At 38.2% G+C, this 26,496-nt stretch overlaps 1 protein-coding gene across 2 annotated transcripts in view; it reads left to right on the forward strand.

Annotated features, from left to right (window-relative positions):
• tmem121ab (transmembrane protein 121Ab) overlaps positions 1–25,744 on the forward strand; it is a 70,935-nt gene extending 45,191 nt beyond the window's left edge. The window contains exons 2-3 of one of the 2 annotated variants that reach the window (XR_007138031.1): positions 20,782–24,734; positions 24,824–25,744. Coding sequence is in view for 1 of the 2 variants with exons in the window: in XM_047801299.1 (XP_047657255.1) it covers positions 21,740–22,690 (951 nt within the window). In the remaining variant the exon portion in view is untranslated. Of the gene's footprint in view, positions 1–20,781 lie in introns of both variants that reach the window. The other variant, XM_047801299.1, reaches the window with a different exon arrangement.
• Positions 25,745–26,496: the final 752 nt, after the last annotated feature.

The raw sequence follows: 26,496 nt of genomic DNA on the forward strand, positions 1-26,496 counted from the left end.
CTTTACACCCTTACATTATCTCTACATTTTAGGGGAATAAGCCACATAAACGTTATTGATATTATTTATTTGCGGGTAGATTATATAAATTTTTGTAATTTTCATAGCTCAGATACATGACAGAGGAAATAAATGGGCCCATTAATAGATGAAGCCAGTTGTGTTTGCATCCTGAACAAAAATGTATTGGCAGAAAGTGTTTGGATGTCCTGCATAATGCAGCCTTTGTTGTCTTTCTCGCTTCTTCTTTTTTGCACTGTGTGCATTTCAAAGTGAGGCGACTGTGCACTGTAATGGTGTCTTTAAAAGCTTATTGAACAGGCATCACACATCATTTAAACCAGAAATACAAAAAGCAGTTAATAGTTTGAGCTAATACACTTTATTTGATCAGATAAATTGTACTTCTGTATAATTTGATGGACCAATACAGACAATAGATACTGTAGTACCTGTACTATACTTACTGTATTAGGAAAGCTCTACACTCTATAAAATGAATGGCAGTGTGCAAGCAGTATGAATTGAAAAGTCTCTACAATGAATGATTTTTGTGGCTCTATTTCTAGAAAGGATAAGTTTTCTTGTTTAGTGCTGGATCTCTGTTATGTCTGAAGTGTTGTTTTTTTTAAGCTCAGTGCTGAAGCAGACAATTCTGTCTTCTGACTATTGCATTTAGGAAAACTAAATAAATATGGAAAACTAAAAGCAATTTTACATAAGTGCTTTAAGACAGATAAATCATTTTCATTTCTAGGTTTTCACTATCAACAGTAAAATAAGATTAATAGTCGTTTCTTGTTTCTTATGTATCTCCTGTAACGTTTTTTTTTATAACATCCTATCTTCTAAAATTTTACATTTACAATGCTTAAATATTGGCCATCACTCAAGTGTCAGATTAATTATGTCGTGTCAATGGTTATAAAATTAGCCACACCAACACAAAACAAGTAAATGTCAACTTTTTTGTAAAACTGCTTATGGAATTATAATTTTTTTTAAGTCTGAAATGTTTGTAAGTCTGAATTTTTTCCGTTTTCTGTATGCAAATAAAAATGGCATTTGATTTCTCTTTCAACATGCTACACTCATACAGGAGGAGAGTACAGACAGAATGTGAATGATTTGCCTGGTGGAAAGAAAAATGCAGTGAAATTGCACAAGGATTTACTAAAAGGAAACAGGAGAAATGTGAGCTGATACAAAGCAATAAGGTCACTGTGTTCTCGAAGATAGATCCTAACGATAGAGTAGCAATCATGTTGTCTTGTTATGTCGTTTATTTCGGACCACACTACACATCCTGGGCTTCAACTTTCCTGAAATAAGACAAAGTGAGACATACTGTATTTCAGGGTAATGTTTCTATAAAGTGATCCTCAAATACATGGTAAACAACACTGTATCACATCCAGTTCTTTATTTCATGAGTCTGTACTATAATAAACATGTTAGCGTTATGTGCAAGTATGTTAGCAAGCTCTGTGACACTCATTCCTGTTGTCAGCTACAAAGGCAAATTAATAAAATCCCACTGAAAAGCTATCAGCTATAACAGTATCAAGCAGCCCTAGCCAACCGATGACGGACGAAGGCTAGCATCAACGTTTTTTCTCTAACTTCTGTATCACAGTGCAGCATGACGCACTCGGAGGAAAGGGCTATTTACCCTCTTCTGCATACATGAGCAAACAGACACTTACGATTAGCTAGAGTCGCTTGTTACTGACATAGAGCAAGGTTTAATTTTGCTTTTTTGTCTCCTTCAGATTTTAGATTTTTCCTGCCAACAGGACGAATATTATTCTGTTGCATCAACACTAGCTAAAATAGAGGTCTATTAAACACACTGTTTTAGTGGCAGTCAGCACTGGTCAAAAGGTCAAGGGTTCAAGTCCCAGCATTAACATTACCATTGTTGGGCCCTTAAACCCTCTTTGCTCCAGGTGCTCCATATCATGGCTGAGACGTATTTCCAGGTAACTTTTTCATAAAACGATCCTTAAGTAAACACACTCTGTATTATTTCCAGATCTTTATTTCATGAATCTGTTCTCTGTACTACAATAAACATTGTCACGTTATATGCAAGTCTGTGCACATTATGTGCAAGCACCACCACTGTTGGGCCCTTGATCAAGGCCCTTAACACTCTCTACTTCAGGTGCCCTATATCATGGATGAACCTGCGCTCTGACACCAGCTTCATAACAATTTGGGATATGTAAAGAATGAGTTTTACTTTACTGTAAAGTTTATCAGACTATACTATAGAAATTAAGTCTCTCTCTCTCTCTCTCTCTCTCTCTCTCTCTCTCTCTCTCAAATAGCTTTCTCAAATCTGGCCATTTTATTGGTGTCTAATTCCTACTTTCTTCACTTTCTTCACGTTCTTCACATTTTTATTAGCTTCAAAAGGACATTCTAAGACTCACTTCAGATCATATAGAAATAAAATATTTTGCTGTTCACTAGCTTCATCATGTAGAGTAACGAAGACCTCGAGGAAGACAAGAGGAAATGATCAATGAATGATCATTCTGCTCAGGTGATACAAACTGCCAGGCTGAACAGGCCTCACCTGCATGCCAAACTCCAGCACAGAGAGATAGAAGGGCTGAGGGGGTTTTTATACCGCTGTTCAGGTGCTTTCAGAAGAGACGTGTTCTCAGGCATTTCTTTAAGGCTGAGAACGTGCAGAATAAATGAAGCTGGGAGATTCAATACACCTTTACTGAAGCACAAGAGAAAAATGTCAGGTTATAAATGGAGGCGGTATTACATTTGTGATACAATGCTTGACGCGTACGCCTACATTACAGTGACATTTTAATTTCAGACAACGTTTCCTCAGGTCTGTATGCTAGTCTTTTTTTCTCTTACCTACAAATAATAGCACATTTTTAACTACAGCATTGACTGCAGCCGTTCTCTTTCCTGTACAGCATTTTATCTTTTTCTTAGCCAAACAGCACATAAAATACCAAGCGATCCATTTAATTTTGCTCCACTGTGTTTAACATTATCTTTATACTTCACATCTTGCTACTCACCCGGTCTGCACATGACATTTACAGTATACACACGTACAATTCAGCCACATTTTTGCTTTTACTGTATATTATTTTATTGATTTTTTTTTTCCTTCCACAATTCTCTTTGTTCCACATGATTCATTCCGAGTCATATCATTTTCACATAATTCGGTTTCAGACGACTCTAATTTTAACACATATTTGTTTTCTTTTTAGACAAATTAATTACTTGTATTTTTTTATTCATTCTTTTTTTTTTATTTTATTCACATCATCACATTATTTACATGATGTTATGTGCATCAAATGTCACACGTTTAATTCCAGTGCATAACGTGGTTAAATTCACCTTTTACTAGACTCACATACTGTAAGTGTGTAAGCTGGAGCTCATTGTCAGGTAAGTCTTATCTTCAAGATAGATAGATACTTTAATGTCATTGCACAGGGAACAACGAAATTAAGTGTCAGCGTTTATGGTGCATAAAATGTTTTTTTTTTTTAAGTGTTTTTTTTTTGGGGGGGGGGGTCCACATTTTTGTTTTGGCAAGAGAATAGATGTCCAGGTTTGTTTGTTTGTTTGTTTGTTTGTTTGTTTGTTTATCTATCTATTTATTTATTTTTTACAGCTTTGACTAGACTTTTTATAGAAATCTGCCTGGTCATGTATGAGGAGAGCGATATACAGTGTGTGTCTCATCACTGCATATATCTACAGTATGTATACTCATTTTTGTTCACATTTTCTGGTGCGAACAGTATAAGAATGGCTTTTATACACCTTTGATAAATGAGACCCCTGATGTGGGACACTGTGCATGTGGAGGAAAGTCCAAGAATCTAGGTTTTTACCTTTATATAAGCCGCTACAGGGAGTCAGCGGAGGTTTCAGCTGAAGCGGCAATGAGGTGCAGGCCTCGGCTGACCCAAGACCAAATGTGCTGCTGATTTTTGGATTGTATCCAGTGAGATATGTATCTGAACTCAGTTTGAGAAGAGATGCAGTGACCTTGGGTTTTTGTTGTTGTTGTTTTATATATGCTTTGTTGTTAAAATACCATCCCCTGTTCCAAATCGGGGGGCACGGTGGATTAGTGATTAGCACTTTTGCCTCACACCTCCAGGGTCAGGGTTCGATTCCCGCTCCGCCTTGTGTGTGTGGAGTTTGCATGTTCTCCCCGTGCCTTGGGGGTTTCCTCCGGGTACTCCGGTTTTCTCCCCCGGTCCAAAGACATGCATGGTAGGTTGATTGGCATCTCTGGAAAATTGTCGGTAGTGTGTGAATGCGTGAGTGAATGAGAGTGTGTGTGTGCCCTGCGATGGGTTGGCACTCCGTCCAGGGTGTATCCTGCCTCGATGCTCGATGACGCCTGAGATAGGCACAGGCTCCCCGTGACCCGAGAAGTTCGGATAAGCGGTAGAAAATGAATGAATGAATGTTCCAAAATCTTTAGATTAATGTTATTATGTAATATCCTTCTTATCACCTATCTGTATCTGAGATTCACACAATGGCCTTGGTTATTATCTCATGACACCAACAATATACATAGAGGCAAAGCACATTCATGCTGTGCAGAAATGCAAAAATAGATTTTTATTTTCATTTAATCAAAGGTGGTTTATATACCTAGGTAGTTCCATCCATCCTTCCATTTTCAGTACTGCGTATCCTACACAGGGCCACAGGGAACCTGGAGTTTATCCCAGTGGGCTCAGGGCACAAGGCAGGGGATGCACAGTCATTCAAAACTAAGGACAGTGAGCCTACAATGTGTGTCTTGTGGTATGTGGTAGCTCGGTGGTTAAGGTGTTGGGCTACTGATTGGAAGGTCATGGGTTCGAACCCCAAGTCCACCAAGCTGCCACTGCTGGGCCCCTGAGCAAGGCCCTTAACCCTCAATTACTCAGTGTAAGTCACTCTGGATAATGGTGTCTGCTACAGTAAATGTAAATGTGTCTTCAGAAAGCAGTGTACCTGGAGGAAACCCCTAAATTACAGGGTGAACATGCACACTTATTTAATTCAACTCAATTTTATTTGCATAGCACTTTCAACATTGGACATTGTCTCAAAGCAGCTTTAAAGAACATTTTAATATTATACAAAGCTTAATATTATACAAAAGTTCAAGATTAATGTTAGACTTAGATTTAAATGTGTTTGTATTTATCACTAATGAGCAAGCCTGAGGTGACTGAGGTGACTGTGACAAAGATAAACTCCCTTAGATCCTCATTTGGGTGACACTGTATAATGTCCTTTCTGTTGTGTACAGATTTCGAGGTTGTCCTTAAACACCACATGTATTCGGGATCTTCTGTTTAAATTAAATCTTCATGCAGTGGAACACAACTGGAGCTGGCACAATATCTGAGAGGTTTATAGCTGCTATAATGCCATAAGTGATAGCAAGATCTCATTTTGTATGGATGTTCCACAAATTTAAATGTGACTACTGTATAAATCCATCTTTTTTTTTACTGAAGTACAAAGAATCTAATAAATGCTATAGCGTCAAGATAATATCCCCAGATCATTTTCAACAGCAAGACTTTCTCGATTTTTAAAGTCGCTTAGAAAGTTCATTTATAAAGAACATAGTTAACATTTTGGATATTAATATGAGGAAGACACTTCTGGAAAAAAGATTAGCTATGACATTTAATCTTCACTGTAGGCACCATCAGGTCTTTGTCATTTTAAATATACTTCACACTGAATTGCAGTCTGAATTTAAAGTAATATATAAGTTTGTATGTATATATACAAAATCCTCACACTCTTGCACTGCGCTAAATAATTCATTCCTTACCTTCACACCCTGCAAGCTAATTCTCGAAGAGCAGCTACATGTGAGCAAAATGTCAAACGATCATCTGGAATATTTTTCTCACATGTTGACAGGTTATCCGAGCAAGACCCTGACACTGCCTATGACAGTTTGTTTATCTAAAAAAAAGTCTGTGCTATGGATTTTTCTAGTTCTACCCTTTCAGCCAAGTAAATATGTATAACTTGGCAATTTCAGCTTCAGTGTCAGGAAATGTTTGACATGCTATGGATCACTATTAATTCCAAGGCAGGCAGTGAATTGTTTTTCTGTCTGTGGCATCCCTGTGTGATTTACCGAAGCAGAACTCCTTCGAATGTGACTCGGTGTGACCTGCTTACTTCTGGCTTTGACAATGATTGACAGGCGTGCACACTCTCTCCTATTCCCCTCCCTTCTATAGACAACTTATTCATGCATGTTCGTTTTGATCTCCTATTCATTTTTATCCATATTTTATGTGTTTCGCACAGTTTTGCCCAATACAACTGAATTTTGTAAGGTTTTTCAAAAATGTGTCAGACCATGTATCACGTCATGACAAACCCATAGAACAATTAAAATAAAAGTATACATAAAGGCATGTGCTCTGAGCCTGTCAACTGTAGAAAAGAATTCAGAGATTCTGTGTCTGTCAGTCTTTGTTATAGGTACGGTCGTATGCAAAAGTTTAGGAACCCCTGACAATTTTCAATTATAAATATTTGGGTGTTTGGATCAGCAATTTCATTTTGGTCTATCAAATAATTGAAGGACACGGTAATATTTCAGTAGTGAAATGAGGTTTATTGGATTAAGAGAAAATGTGCAATATGCATCAAAATGAAATTATACAGGTGCATAAATTTGGGCACCCTTGCCATTTTGTTGATTTGAATACCTGTAACTACTTAGCACTGATTAATTGGAACACACAATTGGCTTGGTGGCTCATTAAGCCTTGAACTTCATAGTGCATCTAATCATGAGAAAAGGTATTTAAGGTGGCCAATTGCAAGTTGTTGTTCTCTTTGACTTTCCTCTGAAGAGTGGCAACCTGGAGACCTCAAAACAACTCTCAAATAACCTGAAAACAAAGATTGTTCAACATTATGGTTTAGGGGAAGGCTACAAAAAGTTATCACAGAGATGTAAGCTGTCAGTGTCCACTGTGAGGAACATAGTGAGGAAATGAAAGACCACAGGCACAGTTCTTGTTAAGGCCAAAAGTGGCAAAGGCGAAGGATGGTGAGAACAGTCAAAAACAGCCCACAGACCACCTCCAAAGACCTACAACATCAACTTGCTGCAGATGGTGTCACTGTGCATCGTTCAACAATTCAGCACACTTTGCACAAGGTGAAGCTGTACGGGAGAGGGATGCAAAAGAAGGCTTTTTTGCACACACGCAACAAACTGACTCGCTTGAGGTATGCAAACGCATATTTGGACAAGCCAGCTTCATTTTAGAATAAGGTGCTGTGGAGTGATGAAACAAAGATTGAGTTATTTGGTCATAACAAGGGCATAGCAGCAAAAGAACACAGCATCCCAAGAAAAACACTTGCTACGCAAAGTAAAATTTTGTGGGGGTTCCATCATGCTGTGAGGCTGTGTGGCCAGTGCCGGTACTGGGAATCTGGTTAAAGTTTAAGTTATGCTGGGGCTGGATATTTCAACAAGACAACAATCCAAAACACTGCTCAAAATCTAATCAGGCATTTATGTTGAACAAGTACAATGTTGTGGAATGTCCATCCCAGTCCCCAGACCTGAATATCATTGAACATCTGTGGGGTGTATACGACTGTATGTACGCTGTCAGTCTTAGTTAAAGGTGTGTCCTCTGTGTCTGTCATTCTTAGTTAAAGGTGTGTCCTCTGTGTCTGTCATTCTTAGTTAAAGGTGTGTCCTCTGTGTCTGTCATTCTTAGTTAAAGGTATGTCCTCTGTGTCTGTCAGTCTTAGTTAAAGGTGTGTCCTTTGTGCCTGTCAGTCTTAGTTAAAGGTGTGTTCTCTGTGTCTGTCAGTCTTAGTTAAAGGTATGTCCTCTGTGTCTGTCAGTCTTAGTTAAAGGTATGTCCTCTGTGTCTGTCAGTCTTAGTTAAAGGTATGTCTTCTATGTCTGTCAGTCTTAGTTAAAGGTATGTCCTTTGTGCCTGTCAGTCTTAGTTAAAGGTATGTCCTCTGTGCCTGTCAGTCTTAGTTAAAGGTATGTCCTCTGTGTCTGTCAGTCTTAGATAAAGGTATGTCCTCTGTGTCTGTCAGTCTTAGTTAAAGGTTTGTCCTCTGTGCCTGTCAGTCTTAGTTAAAGGTATGTCCTCTGTGCCTGTCAGTCTTAGTTAAAGGTATGTCCTCTGTGCCTGTCAGTCTTAGTTAAAGGTATGTCCTCTGTGCCTGTCAGTCTTAGTTAAAGGTTTGTCCTCTGTGCCTGTCAGTCTTAGTTAAAGGTATGTCCTCTGTGCCTGTCAGTCTTAGTTAAAGGTATGTCCTCTGTGCCTGTCAGTCTTAGTTAAAGGTATGTCCTATTTAATGTATAGAATTAATGTATTGGATTGCTGCTGCATATTTACAGTATGTGCTTCATACTGCCTTGGTAAAAGATATACTGTACATTACTTCTAATAAGCAATCTCCCACAGGGATGGAAAATACCGACTATAAATTACACATTAATTTAGTTCAGGATTTAATTAATCAGTCTATACAATTTTAAAAAATGTGTTTAGATGAAATCTTCCAACATCGCCATGCAATAACTTAACACTTTATTTACACTCCAATGCCTGTAGGGTCTTGGGAGAAAAACATCCGTACCTGAGCAACGTGCTACGGAAAACAGCCTGCACACTGCTGAACTGGACCCAGCATTCTGTTTAGTCCATACTAATGACCCAATTACACATTCTGCTGCAAACGCCAGCTCGCTTCCTGTGGATCCAAATTATCTTTTGGCTTCCCAAATGACAGTGGGTCAGTGTCAGGAGCAGAAGGTCCTTTCACTATGAGCCTCAACTAAACACTTGAAATAGCAGCACAACAATGAGGCTGTTTTTGTAATTTAATTTCATGGTCAGACTGTGGCCCCTTGAAAGAACGGAATAAGAGCGTGCATTGAATTATAACACAGTGGAATAAATGAAGGGGTCTATAGGCAATTTCAGGACCTTTTTTCCTACAGGCCTCACATTAATACACATTTGAAATGACTTTTAGAGCTCCAGGGAGATTAGCTTTTGCAAAACTAAAAGAGAAGCAATGAAAGAAAACAAGATTTAGCTGAGAGTCAGTTATTTATATATGACACTGAAATGAGGAACACATGGGTCCAGGTCTTCAAGCTCTCAGGAGAAATTCAGATTACAAATATTAGTAACCTGAGACTATTTTGGGTTTTTTTGGTTTGCTTTTTTTTGGCTTAAAAAACACCCTGTGTTTGGATTAAATCCATCTGTGCTTGTAAATCACTTTGGATTAAAATGTCTGTCAAATAAATGAATGCAAATAATGGCATTTTGGCATGAGGAAACTCAAAACATGCTATTTCAGTCCAGTGTGGTAATGAAATGTGACACCAGGATGCAGTTATCAGAAAAGCTGTTGAGTATCACAGAATATGCAGAGTTCTTGAATTGATCAAAAATCCATCATCACTCATGGAGTAGTTCATAAAACTAATCTATATAGTGTATACACATACTCATATACTTACTCGTATATATACTGCTCAAAAAAAATATATATATATTTCATAGAACACTTAATCATCACGGTATAACACTAAGTCAGTGAGTCAGTGAAACCTCACAGGAATTAATCTATCCAGTTAGGTAGCATAAGTGATTGTGAATCAGTTTCACCTGCTTTAGTGCAAATGACAAGTGCACTAGAGAAGCAACAGCAAGACAACCCTTAAAAAGGGAATGGTTTTACAGCTGATGGCCACAGATAATTGCTCTCTCTTGTTTCTTCCTCACAGATTCGTCATAGTTTTGTGTTTGGTTAGGCTGTCATTTCTTGTAGCATGAGGGAGTACCGGCAACCCAATCAGGCTGCACAGGTAGTCAGGTTCCTCCAGGATGGGACATCTATACATGCCATCACAAGGAGATTTTGTGTGTTTCATACACATCAAATATACACAGCACTACACATATACAGCACTATTTAAAGAGCATGGATTAGATAGCGGGAGACAGGCCATTGTACGAGGAGAACTGGACAGGGCCGTAGAAAAGGAACAACCAAGCAGCAGGATCATATCTTCTCTTTTGTGCAAATTTACAAGCGACAACAACGAAAAGATCTCAGCCCTTAACAACAAAATAAACAGCAAGTGTCTAGAAACGTAACAGTCCGAATATATATAATGAAAGGTCCTCAGGTTGTGTTTATTGCCAATGTTCTGTCCCATTGAGTCAGGCCATATCCAATGATAGCAACACAATTGTAAAATGTATTTAAAATTACCCTCCATCTCTTATCTTTATCTCTGTCCTTTTCCAAGCATAGAACACAAAGGCAAATGCAGTAGGCAGCCATGAGTGGTCATGTTACTAAAAACTCACAAAGTTTCAGTTTCAGAGTTACAAAGATCCAACAGTCGGTTGTCACACAATGTTAGTCATGATGGTATCCAGGCTTAAATATAAGTGAAACCATATCAGTGGGTAAAAATGTGGGAAATTTGAAACCTGAACTCAATGGGGCATTCAGGTCAGTAAAAGTCAGTATGCTTCCATTCATCTGTTAAATGCTAACTGTGACCATATAATCACCTCAGAATCAATATGCATTCAAGAATGACTCAATTAAGAGAGTCAGTGGGGCGAGATGTTAATTGCTCTTCCAAATATAAAGGGACAGAGAGAGCACCTGGTGCACTAGCAGACATGGACCTATGCCAGAGTCACATATGGAGGCTATTTTTCAGGTAATGAAGATGATACAAGCGAAACAGACAGCTCTCTGCTGTGATGCTGCCATCACTTCATGTGAAAAAAATCATGTGAGAAAATTTAGGAATTTTCATTTTATTCTATCTTGTCACTTGGTTTAAAAAGTAATAGCCTTGGCATGTAGTTGTGTTGAGGTGAGATGTTATAAATAAAATACTGAACATTTAATTCGATTTCAATTCAGTTTATTTGTATAGTGCTTTTAACAATTCACATTGATGAAGTTACTGTTTATCTCTGTCATCCATCCCTAATGAGCAATTCAGAGGTGACAGTGGCAAAGAAAAACAGCCTGAGATGATATGAAGAAGAAACCTTGAGGAACCAGACTCAGAAGGGAACCTCATCCTCATTTGGGTGACACTATATAGTAAATAATGTAAATGTAAATAATGTCCTTTCTACAACAGGTTGTATTTGAGTGGAATTAAGCAACCAAGAGCTCATGTGGAACTAATGGGTCAGCATTTCCAAGTTCATCACAGACCCAACACTAGACCCCACAGAGTGAATCACATATATTTTGCATTTTATTGTCAGCAGAAGTCAATTCCACATTTGGTTGGAGACCCTAATCATGTGACATACATTAACTTCAAACTTTCAGAATGTAATCAGTTATTTCTATTAAATATTATTATTATTATTATTATTATTATTATTATTATTATTATTATTATTATTGTTGTTGTTGTTGTTGTTGTTGTTATTACTATTATTATTATTATTATTATTAATAATAATAATAATAGTAATAACAATAATAATAATAATAATAATAATAAAAATATTAAATAAACTTTTGTTAAGGGCCGTATTCAGAGCCAAACAAGTTAAATACAAAAGTTATGTTAATATTTACGCTAGGGCCTATATTTAGCTTATCGTTATCATATTCAGATATCTCAGATATCTCATATCAGATATCTACCGTAATGCCTGATTTGTTTTGTTGAGTGCTCTCAGGAAGGGTGCTCTCAGTTTGTTAGATAGAAAATGCAGATTTGAAGGATAGAATCTGCAAAGGAGATTGTCTTTTTCCATCCTTTGCTGTAATTTACACTACAATATACACATCAAATACAAGACACGATTTAAAAATACAATTTAGTGTAACACAGTAATGTATGTGAGATACATAACTGAGGCTGATGCCGCTGTTTTCAGAAAGTAAGAAAAAACCGACACATTCCTGACCCAGCAAAAAAGGCAGATACAGAAGGTAAATACTGTAATAATTACTTAACTATTATGAATTACTCGGTAAAATCTAGTTGATCACTTTGAAACATGCACTTTAATAAGTTCTAATATTATCACTGGTTACTTTTTTTTGCATAAAAAGTATTGCAAGAAAATGGGTGCGATATTAAGTTTAACTTGAATGTATCATCATTTGCCTGAGCTGAATGTCATTATATTGCAGGCACTCTGTAAAACTTTTCAAAGTCTTTCTTCTTTGACAAATTGTATTACTGTGTCAGTTTCAAGTGAGTTTATTATCGAGTTTGTTTAGATGTTCTACTGTCACAAGCACTAACAGAATTGCTGGTTGAATCCTATACTCTTCTTCTGGATCTTTTTAAAGTGTAGGCTGCAAAATCGAATTAGATTTTTATTTAAAAACAATCCATGTATATGACACCTCTTGTAAAGAGCTTGGCTGTGTAACTCGCAGTCACAGTGTATTTAATGCTAACATGTGAGTGCACTGATGGCCTCCGGCTGAGCAAAACAGTACAGTCCTATATTCCCACTGACTAAGACAACCCCAGCCATTTAAGAGTTGTACTGAACTGCCATTTATCCAACAATGTACAGGTAAAATTTCAGCTCTGAGAGGTAGATTTCGACAGGGGGTATAATTCCACCACAGAAGAGTGGTTTAAAGGGCTTATATTTTAAAATCAGCCACCATAGATGCTAATATGCTTCCATCTGGAAATGAGTTCTTACCGGAATTAATTAATAAGAGTCAAATTAAGATGCTGCATATGTGAGGGACATTGTTGCTGTGCAAATGAGCCACAGCAATCGGCTAATCAGTCAATTAATCCTTGCCAGATGAAGTGAATCACTATTCAAGGCTTCATTTAGCAAAATAGATTACAGCAAAGTGGGGACTTCTTGTACTGGGGGACTTTGGGATTTTGTTTATCTACACAGATGATTAATAGCACAACAGTTTTGTTTTGTTTAGTTTTGTTAAAAAGTTCTAACAGTTATTCATTTAACAACACATTTAACGGTCATCTTGTGAGAAATATTCTGTTAGCATGTCAAATAGCTAGACAAACAGCTAAGTAGATAGAATCATAGCTGGATAACAAGCTAGCTATCTGGGTTAACACTGACAAGAAAACATCAGATGGAAATGACAGGAGTCTCTGTTGGAAAAACCTGTATATAATAAGATCATTTACTAACACTGTAAGAAGGCTTTGTCACATTTCTCAAGGCAAGAGTGTGTCAGAACACACAGGGACTGTTTTCTCTTTTAAAGCTGACGTTTCTTGCAGGATGTCGATGTGGGGTTTGGATTCAGCTTCTCTCCAGGACTCAACATGTTTGAAAAAGTGTTGAAAGTCCACACTGGAAGAATTCAGATGCCAAGAGTTGAGTTCAAAAGCAGCTTTGAATGTCCAGGGCCGGAACAGTAACAATAGCCGACAAGGAGAAATATGAATTATTCTCAGAATGTCTGCAGCAAAGGTGTTGTGTGAATATGAAATGAATATAAAACATTTTAATCTAAATAACAGTGACACAAAAAAGATATATATATATATATGTGTGTGTGTGTGTGTGTGTGTGTGTGTGTGTGTGTGTGTGTGTGTGTGTGTGTGTGTGTGTGTGTGTGTGAGAAATATTTCAAAGAAACTCTATAAAGTCTAAGCCCTTTGGGATAATTGTAAAAAATGTATCAAAGAAAAGAACAAAAAAATCTCACAGAATAGTATACTGTAGTCGTGTACTTTTGTTTTGTCCTTCCTGAAACATCCGAACATTCAAACGAACAGAACATGTTCTAGGAAAACATTTTATTTATCTCATTCTCAATGGGAGATTATTGTTGCATCCTGATTTTCCTATGTAGTTTTCTTACAAAAATGATGTATTGTAGTTTCTTTTAGTGTCCTTTATTCTAATAACTCTCACGCTGTCAAATTTCCATTGTGTAACAACAGTCTGATTTTGTAAGCTAATGACTGCTCATTGGTTCAATAGCTTTTGGGAATGCTCCTCTACAGCTGCTCAGGTCTTCTGTCACTCCATTCATGCACAACTCCTTATTAGCCCATGTTTCATTAATTTGTTTCTGAACATGTCCTGACATGAGTGAGTTGACAAGCATAGAAATGAGATTTAAGCCTTCCATCTGCTTCCTCCACATAGCGCTAATAAGATGACCGGTTACAGTCGTGAACTTCTCCATATGCATATTGTACAACTCAACTAGTTAATCCTATTACAATGTGACTGTTTTTTATTTCATTCTCCCTCGAGAGAAACAGAGGATGTAAGCAGGGTTAAGACATATGGAGGTGGATCGGGGATCTGTAGTTTGCAGACTGGGAGTAGCTATGTACTGTATTTTGTGTCCAGGCTTATTGTTATTTAGCTTATTATCTTATAATTAAAAAAAAAATGACGACCTTGACTGTCAAACAAGTAGCAGTTCAGTGTTTGAATGTTAAATAGGTCAGCATCTGAAGCATGATTTGATACATTAGCAGATTGAGTGATTAACATTAGGGATATAGCAGCTCTCGTTTATTCATGCCAGTGTTTAAGAGCTTTGACTTTCTTTAGCCTTGACTGACTTTGATATTTAATACTGTTACTCCTATAATAACTCTGCATTTCTAGAATCGATTTTATTGTAGAATTCAGTGTGTTAAAGATACGCTATGGATTTGCTGTGGATGGTAGTACTCAGAAACCATGAAGATGGCTTTTTGTTCTTATTGTACACAGTTAGAGAAGGAAAATCATTTTAATAATCACAAAAGTTTCTTTCTAATATCATCTCCACCATCGCCTCTGGCTTGATCATTAGGGATAAATTTATCATTTCTCTCTTCTGTAAAGCTGCTTCATGACAATGTCCATTGTTAAAAGGCCTAGACAAATAATTATAAAATATACACATATTATAATATATACACATGTGCAAGATGTATAGACTAAGAAAGTTATGGGAATGTGTACATTATAGGAGATGATACTATTATGCAGAATCACTGGGTTTGAGGTTAATGAGGGCCACATCACCAGGAGGGAAAAAAACACAAAGCTGCTGTTTGTATGCCTGCTATTTCCAGCTGTGATGACACTGAGACTTCTTCTGGAGGGAAGCATGTAATAGATGAGATGTCTGGGGTGAAAGGGGTCAGCTATAATCCTGCCAGCATGCTTCCTGTCCCTGCTGCCATAGATGTCCTGAAGAGATAACAGATTACATTCAATAACCATTTCAATAACCATTTCTGCTCTCCTGAAAGGGTGCCAAAACATACAGTTGTTTTTATGGGGTGGGGATGGATTCAGTGATCACAGTGTAGAACCACGAAGTCAGAGCCTGTGAGTGAATTTCTTCAGCTGTTACAGAAAGGAAATCATCTGCTGTGCTCGCATGGAGTTTCCCTTCCGAAGGCAAAGACTCAGCAGGCTTCATGTAGACATGATGTTTGGCTAGCTTCCAAGAATAATATGAAGTATTTGTGTAGCAAATGGACAGAGGGCCTCATTTATCATGCTTAATACATCGGATGTATACATAAATCGTTCGAGTTTTACGTGAGACATTTGGAGTTCATGAAAATCGTGTAATTTGTATCCCACTCATGCTCCTATTCCATGTCTAAGAAGACAAACTAATGCAAACCTAATGGTTAGAGAGTCTGACTCTTAACCCTAAGTTTGGGGGTTCGAGTCTCAGGCCGGCCACGACTGATGTGCCCTTGAGCAAGGCACAGAACCCCCCAACTGTTCCCCGGGCGCCGCAGCGAAAATGGATGCCCTCTGCTCCGGGTGTGTGTTCACGGTGTGTGTGTTCACTGCTGTGTTTGTGCACTTTGGATGGGTTAAATGCAGAGAACAAATTCTGAGTATGGGTCACCAAACTTAGCCATATATCATGTCACTTTAAATTGTCAGGAGTTATTGCACTTAAATGTAAGGATTTTGCCACCAAGTGTGTATTTGATACACACAAATTTAAAGAACATTTGGTGAAGCTCAATCAATTAATACATGTTTTTTTTAGTTCATGTAACACATACGTGTTACATGAACTAAAAAAACATTCATACACAGTGACTAAGTGAACAAAACCACAGACAGTATACAATCTTGTAAACTCATAAAAGTGTTTTTATCTTTGTATAACCTTAGCAGACATTATCTTTGAATACAGTATAGTGGTGCCCAGGAATTCTAATGTAATAGTGGCATATTTGGTTTTTCCTGGGTTACTGGTATAATGATTAGAATTTTTCATCAGGTCCAATGATTTGTTAAAATATCTGGAAGGACTGATGCCAGTTGCTCAAAGCAGAGCTTTAGGGTTGATGCTGGGACAGCTTCTTGTCCTGGAGCCTTTCTTATCTCAAAAGACCAAATCAGAAACAATCCCACTCCCCACTGCTGGCAATTAGCATTGCAGTCCAATTCATGTGTATGAATTATTCACACCCCCTCACCTAGTCTCTGATCATGGAGTTCTGAAAGGTCATATAGGCTCCAGGCTGGCTGGTGCTGCTTCTGGCTTCTACAGTAGTTCAACTCTCTGATTCTGAAATACACTGCCTGTCACAATGCTATTAGTCATACAGTAGGTGTTTGCTATTAACTACTCTTTATAAACTCAGCAAGTCCTCAAAGATGCTTACATTTTTTGAGACTTGTATACCATTTGGAGTCAAAAAATGTGTCCCATTTCTCAATCTTATTGAGTTTGCTCACTAAATACTAAATTATTGTTTGCTTAGAACTGTCATTTGTAAAAACCAGCGGTCAACTTTTTTACGGTAACAGAAAGCAAGGCTAGGGAAGAACATTAAGTCTCAATTCTTAACATTCACTTACTGTATATTTACATACATATTTCCATTAACTATTTACAGAACAAAATAGAAGCTGAGATGATTAAGTTAATTCCAAACATAATAGGATAAAATTAAAAGTAACTGTTATGTGCCAAAAGTATGTTATATTTGGAGAGTAATTATCCAAAGATTTCAGTAATTCAGACTTGATTTTGGCTTGACAGCATGGAAAAAACTCAAATACATTCCATTCTAGCATTTAATTGCTGGCATGTCTGGTGCCACAAATCTGTAGGAAGCATAATTAAATCTATGGTTCTCAGAGAAATGTCATGCATGATCTTTCACCCATCCACCTCCAAAGCAGGCTATAATTAATGCCACTATATTGGCATGCATCAGTGCCCTAGAGACTGCAGGGATTTGATTTTGCACGCACCTCATTTTAATTCTAAGCATGTGGGAGTGTAAATTGGACTGCCTCCAATCATTTTTTAATGTTGCGAGTCTTTAACGTTTCTTTGGATGCACCTTGTAGCGTAAACTTTTACAAAGATGCAGTACCCGACCTGTAGGGCAATAAATTTTACTAAAAGTGAAATATAGGTGTAATATTTTTTTACTTTAAGAGTCAATATATGACACAAATATGTGGACACTGGACCATCACACGTACAGTATATGTGGTTCTTCTCCAAACTGTTGCCACAGAGCTGGGAAAAGAAAGCTGGTACAGAATGTCTCTGTATGCTATTTCATTCACTAGGACTATGAGGTTTCAATCTGTCCCAGCATGACAAGTACCATGTTTACAAGGTTTTACAAGGTTTATAAAGACATGGTTTTCAAGTCTATGGTTTAAGGCTATCTGGCAGTCCACAGATTTGAACCTCCAGATTCTCCAGAAACTAGAAGCTGACCGGAAATGAAAGTGTTTCCACACCAAGGAATACAGCCTGAATGAGATGCCAGTCCATTGCATGGCACCGTTCACACACTTTAACTCCATGGGACAATTCACTTCAATTTACCAGCCAATCCAAATATTGTTTTGCTTTGGTGGGCATAAACTGGAAATCCTGGAAGAAAATCCCCTGCAGTCACAAGAAGATCATAAACAGAAACTCCAAGCTAAAGATTGACAACAGGATCCTAAACCTATGACGCAGCAATGCCACCCACACTTCCGTTGTTCTGAAATCACTGCAAACTCAGGTTAATGTGGAGTAGCTAGAGCAATCTCCTGTATCATCTCAATGTTTCAATAATCTATTTACTGTGTGGTCCACCTCTAGTAAACATCACATATTAGTCTGATAAAGAATAAATACTTCATGTGGGTTTATTGTTATTATTGACATCCAATAATGCCTCAAACCACATCCAGTTCTTCATATCACACCGACTTGACTACCTGGTTTTCACAGTGTTACTTACTTACTGTTTAATTCCATATAGGTATATAAAAAGGGATTAAACTTCACAGTAAAGGAGGATGCACTTATTTCCAGGGATTTCAGAACAGCGTAACAGATATTGCGTCATCGGGTAGGCGTGGCCTATTTGATAATCTATCATCCGTCTGCTGCGACTCCCTGTAGATTTTGGAATATAAATATTTAATTTAAATATATTTTATTTTAGTTAGTTAGTTTTAAAAAAAAAAAAGAATTCTAAATTCAAAGATCATGATGCTCTTGTAACATTAAAATATACCGTGTTTAATTTTTTGTCACTCAAAATATGCGTCATAACTGCTGACTTGCGAAATCCGACACACAGAAGCAGACGCATTTTTGGGTTGCTGCAGCCGGCAAGTTAAAATTTTGATGTCATGCAGGGATGTCAAGTGTCACGCATTGAGAGTGACAGTCACGCCACCACACATTGTATTTCTCACGCAGAAAAACCTTTTGACTATTTATCATATATTTAATAAGCCGCAGTGCCCAAAATGTATCAGTCCACACCGGTTTCTCTAACTGGGCAGGAATCAAGCGTGTCTCAGTTCTTAGTCGAGCCTGACACTTATCAGCCAATCAAAAAAAAGAGGCTACACAATAGCCAATCAGAAAATAGCAATATCTGGGAAAGATTTAACGCAACAACCAATGAAAAAAATTGGTGGGGGGGGGGGGGGGGGGGGATGTCACGCTTGCTTGTCTTCAAAACTTGAGAGCCCTGGTCATGAATACGAAGAGGACTCAATTAGACGTTGAACATTTTATTTGAAAGTAACCTTCAACTCAGCGTCTTTTTTCTTAAGGTTAGTTCAAACTGTTTTTGTTTGCCTGCAGAAATAAAATTTTGTTTACTCGGTAGCAGTTTATTGATTTCATAAATGCAACACACTACAGTTTTTTTTATACTTTCCATAAAGGTAAAAAACAATATATGCAGTGTTATGTTCATTTTAGATGTCAAAAGGGTTTTGTGGCTCCCTGTGTTTTTTTTTCTGTGGGAAACGGGTCCAAATGGCTCTTTGAGTGTTTAAGGTTGCCGACCCCTGATCTAACCCTAACCGTAACCGTAACCATAGTTTTTGGTTGTTTATTTGTTTTCTAAAATAAATCTACCTGTATGACTGTCTTGTCCTTCCTTTTATTTTTAAAGAGGCCGTTTTTCCAAGACCTCCGGAAACACGCCCACTTTACGTCATGGTAACGAAACCCCTGGAATTTAGTGAATGCCATAGCAGGACAGACATCTTTAACAAATGGAATCACATTTTTGTATACAGTGCAGTTTGCTATCATTCTGACAAGACTTGCTGGTGTTGGGATCTGTGCAGGACACACAAGTTCTTTAACACCAACCTTGGCAAACCTTAACAAACCTTGCTTTATGCACAGGGGCAATGTCATGCTGGAACAGGTTTGAGCCTCTAAATTTCAGTGAAGGGAAATCTTAATGCTACAGCAAACAAATACATTTTAGATGTTTGTGTGTTTCCAACCTTGTGTAATATTTTGAAGAAAGCTTAGATATAGGTGTGAAGGTCAGGTGACCGTATGGCCTTATAGTGTATATGACTATGACATATTGATATTTATTCAGGGGTGGATGCCTTTAACACAAATTGTTAGCAGTCCATGGATTTGAACTTACAACCTTCAAATAACTTGCTCGGTGAGCTATCTCTGCTGCTTGGATGATAATGTAGTTTTTTGTTTTTATTTAAATTTCACATGACAGGATTCCTGACCCACTCCCTGTTTCCATGTTAATTACATTAGTTGTATTAGACTTTCAGCTCTCATTAAAAAAACTGTGAACCAAACTGTGAAATCTGAACGAAACACACAAATGTTTCTGTCCTCAAAGCTAATGGTTATATCAAGTACATTTCTGCTCTTTGAGATGCCTCAAATGTTTGTTCATAAGCATCTAAAATTTGAAGGGGTTACCTTCGTCAACTAAAATTCTATGTACGGTTATCCCAACAGAAGTGAAAACATATCACACTGAAAGCCAGCAGTGTCCTGACTCTGGTTTTTTTTTTTTTTTTATCAGATATGCGGCAATAAATGAATATATTTGTTTATGCTGATTGAAAATGTCTGAGAATGTCAAAGAATGCCAGTGTACTGGTAAAAAGGGTAAATCTGATCAAGTACATTTCAAATACAGGCAAATTGTGTAAACCAGATTTTTTTTTTATTATTTAGTATCAGAGAGCTAATACCTGGTTCTTTTTTTTAAACTAAGCCATCTGCACGGAAAAGCTTCAATAAGCCATACAAAAGCTGACGTGCAGTATTTGATAAGCAGCAATCAGACAACAACATGCTGTTCCGTTCATTACACAGCTCGTAATAAATCTGACACACTGGCTCTAATGCAATCTGAGTGTGGAGGAGCGAGCTATACGTTATCATCAGATTTGTGCTGACATGCCTCTTTCCCCGCTCTCTCCCCTCCAGGTTACATCAAGCGAAGAGGAAGAATGAAGACAAGTGAGAGAGCCTCCCTTTTTGGGAGCCATGGATGAACACTGGCCCTTGAATGTCCTGCCCTGCTATTTAGGTGATGAATGGCTGCTCCACCGAGTCAATTGCTCTGTGCTACTTGATCCTTCACATGCTGTCTCTGGATTTAATATATGCAGACATTCCAAAACTGTTGGGTTATTTCAGTGGATCTACATTGTGAAAAGCAACACTACATTTTCGGTGTCTTTCTCACATGCGTTCAAGGCTTCTTAAAGCTCTGCCCAAACTAACCTGAAAAGACACGCATTATATCTGGTACATGCATGCTAAGGATCTCCCTCACTCAGTGCATGTACCCTGGCCCTGGAAAAAATCATGGCATTTTGTCAATAAATGCTGAGGTGTGGTTAGGCCAGCAGTCTCAGAAGTCAAGCAGAATCAATGAACACTCTGTGAGTAATGAGCAGATAGCTCTTACGTTTAGTGGGCCAGAAAGGAACCACCTGCCAAAGCCAAGCTGTGAGCTTGGCTTTTCTTTCTTCTTTCAGACTCGCATCTCCATTGCAAAGTAGTTCAGCTCCATCCTTGGATTCAGTATACTGCTTCAGACTGAAATTATTACTTCTCTTCAAGAAAGAAAGAATCTTTACAGTCTGAATACATCCTGTAATCTCCTGGACTGACTTTTTCAGCAAGTACAGCAAGAAAACCCAGACTTACAAAAGCCACTCTCACTCTCAAGGATTAGAGAGTGAAGACACGAATCCTTTCAATTTACAATAACGTAATTACGCCTGGCAGTAAGTAGCATCTGCACAAAGGTAAGATAGCTCCTTACATAAAGTAACTAGGCATCGGGTAATTGAAAAGAGACTCAATTTGACCCATAGCTGGAGTTAAAAAGGGACATCATAGCAGTGAGTCAGCGATAGTGGTGGTGGCCCTCGCCATGGTGCTGCCACCACCAGACAAACGGCACGTCTGTCTCACCACCATTGTCATCATGACCAGCATGGCCTTTATGGATGCCTACCTGGTGGAACAAAACCAGGGGCCACGCAAAATTGGTGTCTGTATCATTGTCCTGGTTGGAGACGTCTGTTTCCTTATAGTGCTCCGCTATGTAGCTGTGTGGGTCGGAGCAGAGGTACGGACGGCACGCCGCGGCTATGCCATGATCCTCTGGTTTCTCTACATCTTTGTTTTGGAGATTAAGCTTTACTTTGTCTTCCAAAACTGCAAGGCTGACCGCAAAAGTCTGGAGACTGTAGCAAGGAAGGCTCTGACTTTACTCCTGTCTGTATGTGTACCAGGCCTCTACTTAGTCCTGGTCGCTCTTGACAGCATGGAATATGTTCGGACTTTTAGGAAGAAGGAGGATATGAGAGGAAGACTCTTCTGGGTTGCTTTGGACCTCCTGGATTTGCTTGATATCCAGGCAAACCTTTGGGAACCCCAACGAACAGGTCTGCCCATTTGGGCAGAAGGGCTGATGTTCTTCTACTGCTACATTCTTCTTTTGATCCTACCATGTGTGTCATTAAGTGAGATCAGTGTGCAGGGTGAAAATGTATCACCACAGAAGATGATGTTATACCCCATGCTCAGTTTGGTTACAATCAACGTAGTCACCATCCTCATACGTGGCGTTAACATGGTGCTCTTTCAGGACAGCCGGGTCTCTACCATCTTTGTTGGCAAAAATGTGGTGGCAATAGCCACCAAGGTGTGTACCTTCCTGGAGTATCGGAAACAGTCACGAGAATTCCCGGCACGTGAAAACGCAACTGGTATTCCAATGGAGATACAGCAGAACTCAGTGGGACATGGACAGGCTCTGCCAAATGCAACAAGCCTCCCACATGAACCTACACCAGTCCAGGAGATAATTGATACATGACAAATTAACAAATTAGAACAGTCCTCAAGGCTCCAACCTGGCACAGTTCTACCAATTGATGAATGCATGAGAGAGAGAGGACTTACGGTATTATTGCATCATTTCTGAGTATTTAGACTGCGTTTCAACTGGGACATATGGAAGAAATGTTAAAACACAAAACACATAAACCAGCTGAAATTTCTAGGTGCAGCAAAATGGACTTTTTCTACTGACTGAGCTGGCATATTTTGCCAGAATTTCTCTCTGTAATTGCTGAGTGACATCAGCTGAACTTGTTTTCCTTTCAAGAACATTTCTGAGCGTGGGATTTTTCTAACGCTGCATTTCTTGCCACATACCTGACCCATCAGATATGAGCATCTCTCTAAATTGGCTCCTGCAATGTAAAAGGACTTTGGGAAGGTATAAGATAGAAGAAAGTAAGCAATTATTGATTCATAACTGAGACGAAGCTCTGCTTTAGAAATGGCTGTTTTTAGTTAGGATGAGATCTGTGACAAGTGGATAATAATTGAGTGTGTTCAAATGCTGCAGCTTGTGGTTGTGCATACAGAGATTGTGTGGGTTAGTGTGAGGATTGGATAATGACGATAGAGTCAAAAAGAGACCTTGGCAACCTCAGCACAGAGAGTGAGACACCTGATATTATTAAAAAAAAAACATTTATGATATATAATCTATGTACATTCCCTCACAAAAAGCCTTGAAAGTCAGTGAATGCACTCACAGAGCTTTATTTGGTAAAAACATACAAGTGAACATTATTATTATTATTATTATTATTATTATTATTATTATTATTATTATTATTATTATTATGTACTAGTGTGTGCTTCATTTATATGTTTTATGTTGGAGGGTGTTTAATAAAAAAGAATACTTAATGTCAGTGTTTGGATGAGTGGGAGCCTGAGAGAGACGTGCTAAATGTTAAAGATTATAATGTAACACGAAATCCATAAAAGGAAATTGAGATTTGCCTGTCATCATCCTCCCACTACAGACTGCCAACGTCAGTATGGGCTAAATACAGCAAATATCACCATCCTTTGAATAAATTCTGTCAGCAAAATGAGCACAAAGATATCAAATGTCAAAACTGCAAAAATAATGAATTATCTAAACCTCTATCGGTGGGCGCTCACCTTTCCTAGCCTTACACCGTAAGGAATCCATTCATAAATCACCAGGTCTGTACATCAGGAAATGAATTGTGCCTCTTCTACAGGGTGTTAAAAGCTCTATTCTTGCCCTCAAAGATTTATATATCATCCATAACCTCCTGATATATTCACTCTCAACAGCATTAATTCAGCACATGTGGATAATGTGAGGCAGCGTTTCATATCTTGCCAGTTGTTGACACCTTCTGTAGTAACCAGGTCATGCTGAGTAGACGCTTTTTCTCTTGCTTCTACTTTGCTGCACTTCCACACTTCCTCACTTAGAGCATCACTGCTCTAAGTGATCACAGCCTCAGAGCCCAATCTGCTGACCATATATCTACCTGTAAATGACCTGCCTCTCCAGGGCCATCGACAAAACCATTTGAACATATGCCCACTTAGTTTGAGCCAGGAGTGAGCACCAGTTTGTGAATCAACAATAAATTATACAACATAAGCAACATTAGTATGCTTACAATTAACGTTCATATTCCGCCTATTGTTTATGAGGGGCAGGACATAGCTGCCTCCTTAAGATCAGACTCATTTTTAATGTTTCTCCACTGGCTTTTGGTTATTAAAGCATGCACATAGTTTTACACCATAAATAGTCAGAAATGCTGTGGGGTTGTTTTATTTTTTACATTTAAGTACATTTTTAGTTAATGCTTCAATATTAGAAATTGTTTAGAATTCAATCTACTAGTCATTCTGTTCACGATGATGCCAGTAAACGTTTTGGCAAATTGTATGTTAAAGATTGTCTAACGATAGACCTGCAGTTACAGAATATTGCTGAATTCTGTTTAGGTCATTAATCAGAACGATCCAGATTCATCTGCATAAACAGAAGCATTCTTCAAAGTAAGCTTGAGGTAATAAGAATGTTTTTTGTTTACTTTTCATCATAATTGTAGCTGTCCAGTGTGTTTGCTCATTTTATTGTGTCCTTTTTTTTTTTTAGACAAGCCTCATGGTAGCGGACACTCTATCGAGATTTTTCTCACACTGCCTAAACTTTGTTGCCAGCAGTGAGCTGCCAGTGATGTCAGCATGTCAGTTTTTGCATTGATCACAGAGCAACGTTCTCAACCCAAGATAAAATAACTGTTTTGCAAGCTATCATTTTTGTCTGCATCAGTAAAACTCATACGCCAGTGTGATCTCATATAATCATCACCAATTCAACTCAAATGGAATTTTTCAGCTGTTTGAGAGCATCTTGTTCAGTTTAGTGTCTGATGGTGAATGCCATTGTCATCTATCACAGAAAAAGAAATAATATAAAAGTAATAATAATTTAAATAAAATCGTAAAAAAAAGCTGGAATTCCTTTCTTCATCATCTCGTGGTTTGATGTCATGCCTCTCAAACTTTACAGCCAGGAAGGAGGTGTGAAATTTTTAGGTCCAACTTAATATGCATAGAGATCCTTTATGTAGAAATGGTGATACCAAGCCAAATGTTGACTTTTAAAAGTATGATAAATTCCACAATCAATGGTCTGAATGGATAATTATGAAATAATTGACCTGTCTTGTCTTGCCCTGTGAATTGATTTTTCTTGTCACCTGCTTTAGAAGGTCAAGATGGGATGGTTTGATAGGATATGACATAAATCTAAATACTCATACCTCAGACATGACAGAGCTGTATGATGAGTGTCTGTTTTTGGTTTACAACAACATTTCATGTAAAGAGGTTTTTTGTTTTTTCATTTCATGGCCAGAGAAGCAATGAAGTTAATATGTATACTAATGAGGACAAAACCTTTGTTTTTAGCCCAAAAAAGCTCCCACGTCATGTGCATGTTGCTGTGAAGGTGCAGAAGGATTCAATATGTGGTTTTGACCATCAGGACAGTGATTTTAAAAACTGCTTGTGCCAGGAAGAAATAGATTTTTTTTTCTGTCAAGGATAAAAATAAATGATTTTGCTGGGACTGGGGCCTTGTAGTGGTTTGGCATGCCATCATTTTGTCCCAAATATATTTATAGATTTTCATGCAGGAAGTGCTCAAACAGAGCAGAAGCTGCAATGTCATCACCCATCACCACTGCGGAACAAATTAGAAAGAAAAATCGGACCACAGCGATACAAAGAAACAATGCCAGTTTGGAACTAATTCTACATTTGGGAAGACCAAGCCACATTTTCTGGTTAATTAAAGACAGAAGCAACTATCATAAAATTCACACAAGACCTTTCAAGCAATTGTTGAGTTAACTAAGGAGTCAAAGGTTGTTGTTTTTTTAAGTTCGTTCATTCATTCATTTCCTACCGCTTATATGAACTACCTCGGGTCACGGGGAGCCTGTGCCTATCTCAGGCGTCATCGGGCATCAAGACAGGATACACCCTGGACGGAGTGCCAACCCATGACAGGGCACACAGTCACTCTCATTCACTCACACAATCACACACTAAGGACAATTTTCCAGAGATGCCAATCAACCTACCATGCATGTCTTTGGGCCGGGGGAGGAAACCGAAGTACCCGGAGGAAACCCCCGAGGCACGGGGAGAACATGCAAACTACACACACACAAGGCGGAGGCGGGAATCGAACCCCCAACCCTGGAGGTGTGAGGCAAACATGCTAACAACTAAGCCACCCTGTCCCTTTTTAAGTACATT

This window comes from Tachysurus fulvidraco, chromosome 16, assembly GCF_022655615.1.
Source record: "Tachysurus fulvidraco isolate hzauxx_2018 chromosome 16, HZAU_PFXX_2.0, whole genome shotgun sequence".
Lineage (NCBI taxonomy): Eukaryota > Metazoa > Chordata > Actinopteri > Siluriformes > Bagridae > Tachysurus > Tachysurus fulvidraco.